General features: G+C 60.1%; 1 protein-coding gene across 1 annotated transcript; it reads right to left on the bottom strand.

Annotated features, from left to right (window-relative positions):
• Positions 1 to 83: 83 nt before the first annotated feature.
• F11R (F11 receptor) lies at positions 84 to 8,506 on the bottom strand (the record flags this gene model as incomplete). The annotated part of the gene is made up of 8 exons (XM_041410500.1): positions 84 to 688; positions 1,677 to 1,848; positions 1,894 to 1,903; positions 3,018 to 3,120; positions 5,712 to 5,914; positions 6,725 to 6,868; positions 7,240 to 7,353; positions 8,450 to 8,506. Coding segments are annotated over 8 exons (839 nt in total), but the record flags the coding sequence as incomplete, so codon positions are not given.
• Between the last annotated feature and the right edge of the window lie 2,439 nt (positions 8,507 to 10,945).

The following is a 10,945-nucleotide window of genomic DNA, read 5'->3' on the forward strand; positions in this document are numbered from 1 at the left end:
GGCCCCCAGTGTCACCCCCAATGTCCCCAGGTCCTCCCCAATGTCCCCAGTGTCCCCCCCAGTGTCACCAGTCCAGGTAAAGGACACAGGTTTATTTCCAGTACCCCCCCCACGCTCCCAGTACAGGGGGGCCACTGGGACCAGTGGGACACTGCTGGTGTCCCCAGGTGGTGGCACCAGCCCCGCCCCCTCCCAGAGCCCCCCCGGGGGACAGAGAGGGGACGGGGGGGGACAAAGGGGACAAAAAGGGGGACAAGGGGGGAATGGGAGGGGACGATGGGGGGGACAAGAGGGCACAAAGAGGGGACACGGGGACCCCCCCCAGGTTCCAGAGGCAGCGGCGGCGAAGGCACCGGTGAGGCTTTAAAAAACCGCGGAGAAAATCCCGCGGGAATTCCCAAAAATCCCGCGGGAATTCCCAAAAATCCCGCGGGAATTCCCAAAAATCCCGCGGGAATTACAAAAACCCTGCGGGAATTCCCAAAATCCTGCAGGAATTCCAAAAATCCGGCGGGAATTCCCAAAAATCCTTCAGGAATTCCCCAAATCCTGCAGAATTCCAAAAATCCTGCGGAACATCCCAAAATCCCGCGAGAATTCCCAAAATCCCGCGGGAATTGGGAGAAAGTGTCCAGGGGTGGCGGGGACGGCTTCACACCAGGAACGAGGAGGTTTGCTTGAACTCGCCCTGCGGGGACACGGGGACAGCCATGGGGCCATCAGTGGGGACATTGATGAGGACATGGGGACAGCCATGGGGACACGGGGACAGGCATGGGGACATCAGTGGGGACAGGGACGGGGACACAGGGACATCGATGGGGACAGCCAAGGGGACAGCCATGGGGACATCAGTGGGGACACGAGGACATCGATGGGGACAGCCATGGGGACATGGGGACAGCCATGGGAACATTGATGAGGACATGGGGACATTGATGGGGACAGCCATGGGGACATGAGGACATTGATGAGGACATGGGGACAGCCATGGGGACATCAGTGGGGACATGGGGACATTGATGAGGACATGAGGACATTGATGGGGACAGCCATGGGGACACGGGGACATTGATGGGGACAGGGACGTCCATGGAGACATTGATGGGAACATGGGGACAGCCATGGGGACATGGAGACATCGATGGGGACAGCCATGGGGACATCAGTGGGGACACTGGGACATTGATGGGGACATGGAGACATGGGGACAGCCATGGGGACATTGATGGGGACATCCATGGGGACAGGGACAGTGATGGGACATCAATGGGGACATCAGGGACAATAACGGGACATTAACAGGGACATCAGTGGGGAACAGAGGGACACCACTGGGGACACAGGGGCACTAAAAGGGACATCAGAGGGGACAATGGGACATCAATGGGGACATCAATGGGGACAGGGAGCCCCCTCCCTCCAGCACCACCCCCAGGGACACCGGGGACATTAATAGGGACATGGTGACATCACTGGGGACATGGTGACATCACTGGGGACATCACTGGGGACATGGTGACATCCATGGGGACACCACGGGTGACACCATCCCCCCCCAGGACCCTCCTGCCAAGGGACACCGGGGTGTCCCTCTGCCTCTGGGGTGTCGCCGCCAGGGCGGTGGCAGGTCCCGGTGTCCCCGCGGTGTCCCCGCGGTGTCCCCGCGTCCTCACCTCGCTGCGCCGTGAGGGCTGGCTGTAAATCACCTTCTTCCCGCCGGCACTGCGGGAAAATCGGGATTTTTGGGAAGTGCCACCCCGCTGTGTCCCCTCTGTCCCCACCGAGGGGACACCCCAGGGACAGGGGTGACACCGGGGTGACACCGAGGTGACACCGGGGGGGGGGTGGGGTCACCCAGGAGGAGGAGGAGGTGGCTCTGGTGTCACTCACTCTGTTTTTTCTGGAAAAAAGAGGAAAAACGGGGATCAGGGAGGGGAGGGGACACGGGGGGGACGTGACTGGGACACGGGGACTGGGACGTGGGGACATCCCCAGGGACAGGGGCCATTCCCAGTCCCTCCCAGTCCCCCCCAGTCCATCCCAGTACCCCCCAGTTCATTCCCAGTCGCCCCAGTTCCATTCCCAGTCCCCCCAGACCAGGATCGGGGATCCCACAGGATTGGGGAATCCACAGGGATCAGGGGGATCCAAGGGGATCCCACAGGCTTGGGGGGATCCAATGGGATTGGGGGGGATCCCACGGGATCGGGGGATCCAAGGGGACTGGGGGATTCAAGGGGATCCCACAGTATCAAGGGATCTGGGGGGGATCCAACAGGATTGGGGGATTCAAGGGGATCCCACAGTATCGGGGGATCCAATGGGATCAGGGGATCCAAGGGCATTGGGGGGATCCCACGGGATTGGGGTGATCCAAGGGGATCAGGGGGATCCCATGGGATCTGGGGGATCCAAGGGGATTGGGGAGATCCAAGGGGATCGGGGGGATCCAAAGGGATTGGGGGAGATCCCATGGGATCAGGGGGATCCAAGGGATCGGGGGGATCAGGGGCATCCCACGGGACTGGGGGGGATCCAACAGGATCAGGGGGATCCACTGGGATATGGGGATCCAGGGGGATCCCATGGGATCGGGGGGATCCATGGGGATCAGGAGGGACTGGAGAGATCCCACGGGATCAGGGTGGATCAGGATGAGGATGGGGATTGGGATGGGGATTGGGAATGGGATTAGGATCAGGATTAGGATGGGGATTAGGATTGGGATCAGAATCAGGATTGGGATGAGGATGGGGATTGGGATGGGGATCAGGATTGGAATCAAGATGGGAATTGGGTCTGGGATCAGAATCAGGATTGGGATGGGGATCGGGATGGGAATTAGGAGCAGGATCAGGATTGGGATTGGGATGGGGACTGGGATTGGGATCAGAATCAGGATTGGGATGAGGATGGGGATCGGGATGGAGATTAGGATCAGGATCAGGATTGGGATTGGGATCAGGACGGGGATTGGGATGGGGATTTGGATCGGGATCGGGATCGCTCCTCACTGGCTTCCATGCGGAAGACGTCGGATTTCTGGGGGGTGCCCACGTTGTTGGAGGCCTCGCAGTGATAATCGCCCGTGTCCCAGCCCCCCACGGGCTCAAAGACCTGGAACGGGGCAGGGGTCAGGGAAAAATGGGGAAAAATGGTGAAAAGGGGGGAAAATGGGGGAGAAAGGGGGGGAAATGGGGAGAAAATGGGGGAAAATGGGGAGAAATGGGGGAAAATGGGGGGAAAACAAAGAGGAAAACAGGGATAATGGGAAATGGAGGGAATAGGGAAAAAAAACAGGGATAAAAGGGGGGAAAAGCAGGGGGAAAAATGGGGAGGAAAATGGGGGAAATGAGGAGAAAATGGGGGGAAAATGAGAGGGAAATGAAGGGGGAGTGGAGGGGGGAAAGGGGAGAAATGAGGGCAGGAAAATGAGAGAATTAGAGGATGACGGGGGAAAAGGGAGGAAGAGAGGAAAGCAGGGAAAAGGGACAGGAGAAGGGGAGGAAAACAAGGAAAAGGACAGGGAAAGAGGGAAAGGGAGAGGAAAACAGGGAAAAAGGGCAGGAAAAGAGGGAAAGAGGGAAAGGGAGAGGAAAACAGGGAAAAAGGGCAAGAAATGGGGGAAAGGGAGAGGAAAACAGGGATAAAGGGCAGGAAAATAAGGAAAGAGAGAAAGGGAGAGGGGCAGGAAAAAGGGGAGGGGAAAGGGACAGGAAAAAGGGAGGAAAATAGGGAAAAGGGCAGGAAAAGGGCAGGAAAAGGGGGAAAGGGAGAGGAAAACAGGGATAAAGGGCAGGAAAATAAGGAAAGAGAGAAAGGGAGAGGGGCAGGAAAAAAGGAAGGGGAAAGGAACAGGAAAAAGGGAGGAAAACAGGGAAAAGGAGCAGGGAAAGAGGGAAAAGGGGCAGGAAAAGAGGGCAAAGGGCAGGAAAAGAGGGAAAGGGCAGGAAAAGGGGGAAAGGGAGAGGAAAACAGGGAAAAGGGCAGGAAAAGGGGGAAAGAGAGGGTGAAGGGCAGGAAAGGGGCACGAACACAGGGAAAGGAGCAGGAAAAGGGGGAAAGGGAGAGGAAAAAAGGGAAAAGGACAGGAAAAGGGAGAGAAGAACAGGGAAAAGGGGCAGGAAAAGAGGGAAAAGGACAGGAAAACAGGGAAAAGGGCAGGAAAAGACGAGAGGAAGAGGGAGAGGGAGAGGGAGAGGGGCACGCCTGCCCCGGCACTGACCAGCTCCCCCGAGCGCGGGTCCAGGCTGTAGGAGGAGTTGCGGAAGGCGGGGCTGGATTTGGGGTCCTGGGGCAGCTCGGTGCCGTCCTTGTACCAGCGGAAGGTGGGGGGCGGCGAGCCCTGCGCCTCGGAGCAGCGCAGCACCGCCCGCGCGCCCACCGTGGCAGAGCTGGGCACGTGTGCCAGCGGCTTCCCCGGGGGCACTGCGGGGACAGGGACAGGGATGGCACCGCCCGGGGGGAAAACAAGGGGAAATGGGGGAAAAATGGGAAATGGAGGGAATAGGGAAAAAAAACAGGGATAAAAGGGGGGAAAAGCAGGGGGAAAAATGGGGAGGAAAATGGGGGAAATGAGGAGAAAATGGGGGGAAAATGAGAGGGAAATGAAGGGGGAGTGGAGGGGGAAAAGGGGAGAAATGAGGGCAGGAAAATGAGAAAATTAGAGGATAACGGGGGAAAAGGGAGGAAGAGAGGAAAGCAGGGAAAAGGGACAGGAGAAGGGGAGGAAAACAAGGAAAAGGACAGGGAAAGAGGGAAAGGGAGAGGAAAACAGGGAAAAAGGGCAAGAAATGGGGGAAAGGGAGAGGAAAACAGGGATAAAGGGCAGGAAAATAAGGAAAGAGAGAAAGGGAGAGGGGCAGGAAAAAGGGGAGGGGAAAGGGACAGGAAAAAGGGAGGAAAATAGGGAAAAGGAGCAGGGAAAGGGGCAGGAAAAGGGGGAAAGGTAGAGGAAAACAGGGAAAAGGAGCAGGGAAAGAGGGAAAAGGACAGGAAAAGAGGGAAAGGGAGAGGAAAACAGGGAAAAGGAGAGGAAAACAGGGAAAAGGGCAGGAAAAGAGGGAAAGAGAGAAAGGGAGAGGGGCAGGAAAAAAGGAAGGGGAAAGGAACAGGAAAAAGGGAGGAAAACAGGGAAAAGGAGCAGGGAAAGAGGGAAAAGGGGCAGGAAAAGAGGGCAAAGGGCAGGAAAAGAGGGAAAGGGCAGGAAAAGGGGGAAAGGGAGAGGAAAACAGGGAAAAGGGCGGGAAAAGGTGGAAAGGGAGGGTGAAGGGCAGGAAAGGGGCACGAACACAGGGAAAGGAGCAGGAAAAGGGGGAAAGGGAGAGGAAAACAGGGAAAAGGACAGGAAAAGGGAGAGGAGAACAGGGAAAAGGAGCAGGAAAAGAGGGAAAAGGACAGGAAAAGAGGGAAAGGGAGAAAGGGAAAAGGACAGGAAAAGGGAGAGAAGAACAGGGAAAAGGGGCAGGAAAAGAGGGAAAAGGACAGGAAAAGAGGGAAAAGGACGGTGAAAGGCAGGGAAAGGAGCAGGAAAACAGGGAAAAGGGCAGGAAAAGACGAGAGGAAGAGGGAGAGGGAGAGGGAGAGGGAGAGGGAGAGGGAGAGGGGCACGCCTGCCCCGGCACTGACCAGCTCCCCCGAGCGGAGAGGGAGAGGGAGAGGGAGAGGGAGAGGGAGAGGGAGAGGGGCACGCCTGCCCCGGCACTGACCAGCTCCCCCGAGCGCGGGTCCAGGCTGTAGGAGGAGTTGCGGAAGGCGGGGCTGGATTTGGGGTCCTGGGGCAGCTCGGTGCCGTCCTTGTACCAGCGGAAGGTGGGGGGCGGCGAGCCCTGCGCCTCGGAGCAGCGCAGCACCGCCCGCGCGCCCACCGTGGCAGAGCTGGGCACGTGTGCCAGCGGCTTCCCCGGGGGCACTGCGGGGACAGGGACAGGGATGGCACCGCCCAGAGTCACCGTGGGGATGGTGACAGCACCACCCGGAGTCACCACAGGGACAGGGACAGGGACAGTGATGGCACTGCCCAGAGACACCCAGACATGGGACAGGGACGGTGATGGCACTGCCTGGAGTCACCACGGGGACAGGGACGGGGATGGCACCACCCGCGCGCCCACCGTGGCAGAGCTGGGCACGTGTGCCAGCGGCTTCCCCGGGGGCACTGCGGGGACAGGGACGGCACCGCCCGGAGTCACCACGGGGACAGGGACGGTGATGGCACTGCCCAGAGTGACCCCAGGGACGGTGACAGCACTACCCGGAGTCATCCCAGGGACAGGGACGGTGATGGCACCGCCCAGAGTCACCACGGGGACAGGGACAGGGATGGCACCGCCCAGAGTCACCACGGGGACAGGGATGGTGATGGCACTGCCCAGAGTCACCGTGACATGGGACAGGGACAGTCATGGCACTGCCTGGAGTCACCACAGGGACAGGGAAAGTGATGGCACCGCGGAGAGTCACCATGGGGACAGGGACAGGAGCAGTGACAGCACTGCCCGGAGTCACCGTGACAATGGCAGGGACAGTGACCAGCACCACACAGAGCCACCCCAGGGATGGAGACAAGGCCAGGGCTGGGGACAGGGGACAAGGCCGGGGCTGGGGACAGGGGACAAGGCTGGGGCTGGGGACAGGGGACAAGGCTGGGGCTGGGGACAGGGGACAAGGCCGGGGCTGGGGACAGGGGACAAGGCCGGGGTTGGGGACACGGTGGCCTCACCCTGGACGATGAGGTTGACCTCGGACTTGGCGATGTGGCTGCCATCCCCCACCACCTCGCAGATGTACTTCCCGCTGTCCTCGCGCGTCACCGACTGGAACCGGATGGACGTGGGCGAGAACTGGACACGGTCCCGGTACGGCTCTGGGGGACACCGAGCTGGGACACCGGGGACAGCACGGGGACACCCCCATGGCCCCACAGTGACCCCCCGGTACGGCTCTGGGGGACACCGAGCTGGGACACCGGGGGACAGCACGGGGACACCCCCATGGCCCCACAGTGACCCCCCCCCAGTGTCCCCACGGGCTCAGGGCCTCTCTGATGTCCCTACAGAGCCCTGTGGTGTCCCCCAATGTCCCTGCTGCCCCCAGTGTCCCCAGTATCCCCAATGTCCTCGCTGTCCCTAATGCCACCAGTATCCCCTGATGTCCCCAATGTCCCTGCTGTCCCCAGTGTCCCCTGATGTCCCCAGTGTCCCCGCTGTCCCCCGCTGTCCCCCCGTGTCCCCGTACCCGTGAGCTCCCCCCCGTAGTAGATCAGTGCCAGGGACGAGCCCCTCTGGAACTTCCACTCGATGCGGGCGCTGCCGGAGCTGGAGCGGAACGCGGCGCAGCGAATCTCCACGGCTGGGGCGGAACGGGAGCGGGGCAGAACCGGGTCAGAATCGGGTCAGAATCGGGGCAGAACCGGGGCAGAACGGGAGCGGGGCAGAACCAGGGCAGAACCGGGTCAGAACCGGGTCAGAACCGGGGCAGAACGGGAGCGGGGCAGACAGAACCGGGTCAGAAAGAACCGGGGCAGAACCGGGTCAGAACGGGACAGGTCAGAACGGGAATGGGTCAGACAGAACCGGGGCAGAACCAGGTCAGAACGGGAGCGGGGCAGAACTGGCTCAGACAGAAGCGGCTCAGACAGAGCCAGGTCAGACAGAGCCAGGGTCAGACAGAACCGGGCCAGAACCGGGTCAGACAGAACCGGGTCAGAAAGAACCGGGGCAGAACCGGGTCAAACGGGACAGGTCAGAACAGGAATGGGTCAGACAGAACCGGGGCAGAACCGGGTCAGAACGGGACAGGTCAGAACGGGAATGGGTCAGACAGAACCGGGGCAGAACCAGGTCAGAACGGGAGCGGGGCAGAACTGGCTCAGACAGAACCGGCTCAGACAGAGCCAGGTCAGACAGAGCCAGGGTCAGACAGAACCGGGGCAGAACGGGAGCAGGGCAGACAGAACCAGGTCAGAACCGGGTCAGACAGAACCGGGGCAGAACGGGAGCAGGGCAGACAGAACCAGGTCAGAACCGGGTCAGACAGAACCGGGTCAGAACAGGACCGGGTCAGACAGAACCGGAATCGGGTCAGACAGAACCGGGTCAGACAGAACCGGCTCAGAACCGGCTCAGAACAGAACCAGAACCGGGTCAGACAGAACTGGGGTCAGACAGAACCGGGACCGGGTCAGACAGAACCAGGACTGGGCTCGGCCAGAACCAGGACCAGGAATGGGCTCAGCCAGAACCGGGCTCAGCCAGAACCCGGCTCAGCCAGAACCGGGCTCAGCCCAAACTCCGCTCTGTCAGAACCAGGATCGGTTCTGGGACCACCCAAACCGGGACCACCCAAACCAGGCTGGCCCCAAACCGACCCCCCCAAACCTCCCTGGGTGGAGCCCCCCCTGCCGGGTTCGGGGTGGTGACACCACGGGGACACCGGGGACACTCACGTTTGTGCTCCGGCACTTCCTGGTCCTCCGAGGTCACCTGGGCTGCGGCCAGCGCGGCTGCGGGGACACCGGGGCGGGAATGTCACCGGGACACCGGGGCGGGGACATTACCGGGGACAGCGGGCTGGGGACGTCACCGGGACACCGGGGCGGGAATGTCACCGGGACACCGGGGTGGGGACGTCACCGGGACACTGGGGCGGGAATGTCACAGGGACACCGGGGTGGGGACGTTACTGGGGACACTGGGGCGGGAATGTCACCGGGGACAGCGGGGTGGGGACGTTACCAGGGACACCAGGGTAGGAATGTCCCCGGGGACACCGGGGTGGGGACATTACCGGGGACAGCGGGGAGGGACGTCACCGGGACACCGGGGTGGGGACGTCACCGGGAGGCCGGGCAGGGCCACCGGGAGGTCACCGAGAGCTGGGGCAGGGCCACCGGGGCCAGGAGGTCACCGGGAGCCCCGGGCATGGCCACCAGGAGGTCACCGGGAGCTGGAAAATCCTGTCCGGCCACTCCCGCCCTGCCCAGCTCCTGCCCAGTTTCTGCCCAGTTCTTTCCCAGTTTCTGCCCAGTTCCTGCCCAGTCTCTGCTCAGTTGTTTCCCAGTTCCTGCCCAGTTCTTTCCCAGTTCTTTCCCAGTTTCTGCCCTGTTCTTGCCCAGTTTTTGCCCATTTTCTACACATCTTCTACCCAGTTCCTGCCCAGTTCTTTCCCAGTTTCTGCCCTGTTCTTGCCCATTTTCTACCCAGTTTCTACACAGTTCCTGCCCAGTTTCTGCCAGGTTCTTTCCCAGTTTCTGCCCAGTTCTTTCCCCATTTTCTATCCAGTCTCTGCCCATTTCCTGCCCAGTTTTTGCCCATTTTCTACACAGCTTCTACCCAGTTACCACGCAGTTCCTGCCCACTTTCTACCCAGTTCTTTCCCAGTTTCTATCCAGTTCTTTCCCAGTTTCTGCCCAGTTTTTTGCCCATTTTCTACTCAGTTTCCACACAGTTTCTGCCCAGTTCCTGCCCAGTCTCTGCTCAGTTGTTTCCCAGTTCCTGCCCAGTTCTTTCCCAGTTTCTGCCCAGTTCTTTCCCCATTTTCTATCCAGTCTCTGCCCATTTCCTGCCCAGTTTTTGCCCATTTTCTACACAGCTTCTACCCAGTTACCACGCAGTTCCTGCCCACTTTCTACCCAGTTCTTTCCCAGTTTCTATCCAGTTCTTTCCCAGTTTCTGCCCAGTTTTTTGCCCATTTTCTACCCAGTTTCTACACAGTTCCTGCCCAGTTCTTTCCCAGTTTCTGCCCTGTTCCTGCCCAGTTTGTGCCCATTTTCTACCCAGTCTATGCCCAGTTCTCTCCCAGTTTCTGCCCATTTTTTGCCCAGTTTCTACGCAGTTCCTGCCTATTTTCTGCCCAGTTCCTGCCCAGTTCTTTCCCATTTCCTATCCAGTTTCTAAGCAGTTTCTGCCCAGTTTCTACCCAGTTCTTTCCCAGTTTCTGCCCTGTTCCTGCCCAGTTTGTGCCCATTTTCTACCCAGTCTATGCCCAGTTCTCTCCCAGTTTCTGCCCAGTTTCTGCCCATTTTTTGCCCAGTTTCTACGCAGTTCCTGCCTATTTTCTGCCCAGTTCTTTCCCAGTTCCTGCCCATTTCCTGCCCAGTTTCACAGGAAACCGCCGGGAATGTCGCAACTCCCGGAGCTCCGCGTGCGCGGGGACACGCCCGTGTCCCCCCCGGTGTCCCCCCGGTGTCCCCCCGGGGGACACCGGGGCGGGAATGTCACCGGGACACCGGGGTGGGGACGTCACCGGGACACTGGGGCGGGAATGTCACAGGGACACCGGGGTGGGGACGTTACTGGGGACACTGGGGCGGGAATGTCACCGGGGACAGCGGGGTGGGGACGTTACCAGGGACACCAGGGTAGGAATGTCCCCGGGGACACCGGGGTGGGGACATTACCGGGGACAGCGGGGAGGGACGTCACCGGGACACCGGGGTGGGGACGTCACCGGGAGGCCGGGCAGGGCCACCGGGAGGTCACCGAGAGCTGGGGCAGGGCCACCGGGGCCAGGAGGTCACCGGGAGCCCCGGGCATGGCCACCAGGAGGTCACCGGGAGCTGGAAAATCCTGTCCGGCCACTCCCGCCCTGCCCAGCTCCTGCCCAGTTTCTGCCCAGTTCTTTCCCAGTTTCTGCCCTGTTCTTGCCCAGTTTTTGCCCATTTTCTACACATCTTCTACCCAGTTCCTGCCCAGTTCTTTCCCAGTTCTTTCCCAGTTTCTGCCCTGTTCTTGCCCAGTTTTTGCCCATTTTCTACACAGCTTCTACCCAGTTCCTGCCCAGTTCTTTCCCAGTTTCTGCCCAGTTTTTGCCCATTTTCTACCCAGTTTCTACACAGTTCCTGCCCAGTTTCTGCCAGGTTCTTTCCCCATTTTCTATCCAGTCTCTGCCCATTTCCTGCCCAGTTTTTGCCCATTTTCTACACAGCTTCTACCCAGTTACC

This window comes from Onychostruthus taczanowskii, unplaced genomic scaffold (genome assembly GCF_017590055.1).
Source record: "Onychostruthus taczanowskii isolate IOZ18803 unplaced genomic scaffold, ASM1759005v1 scaffold320, whole genome shotgun sequence".
Classification (NCBI taxonomy): Eukaryota; Metazoa; Chordata; class Aves; order Passeriformes; family Passeridae; genus Onychostruthus; species Onychostruthus taczanowskii.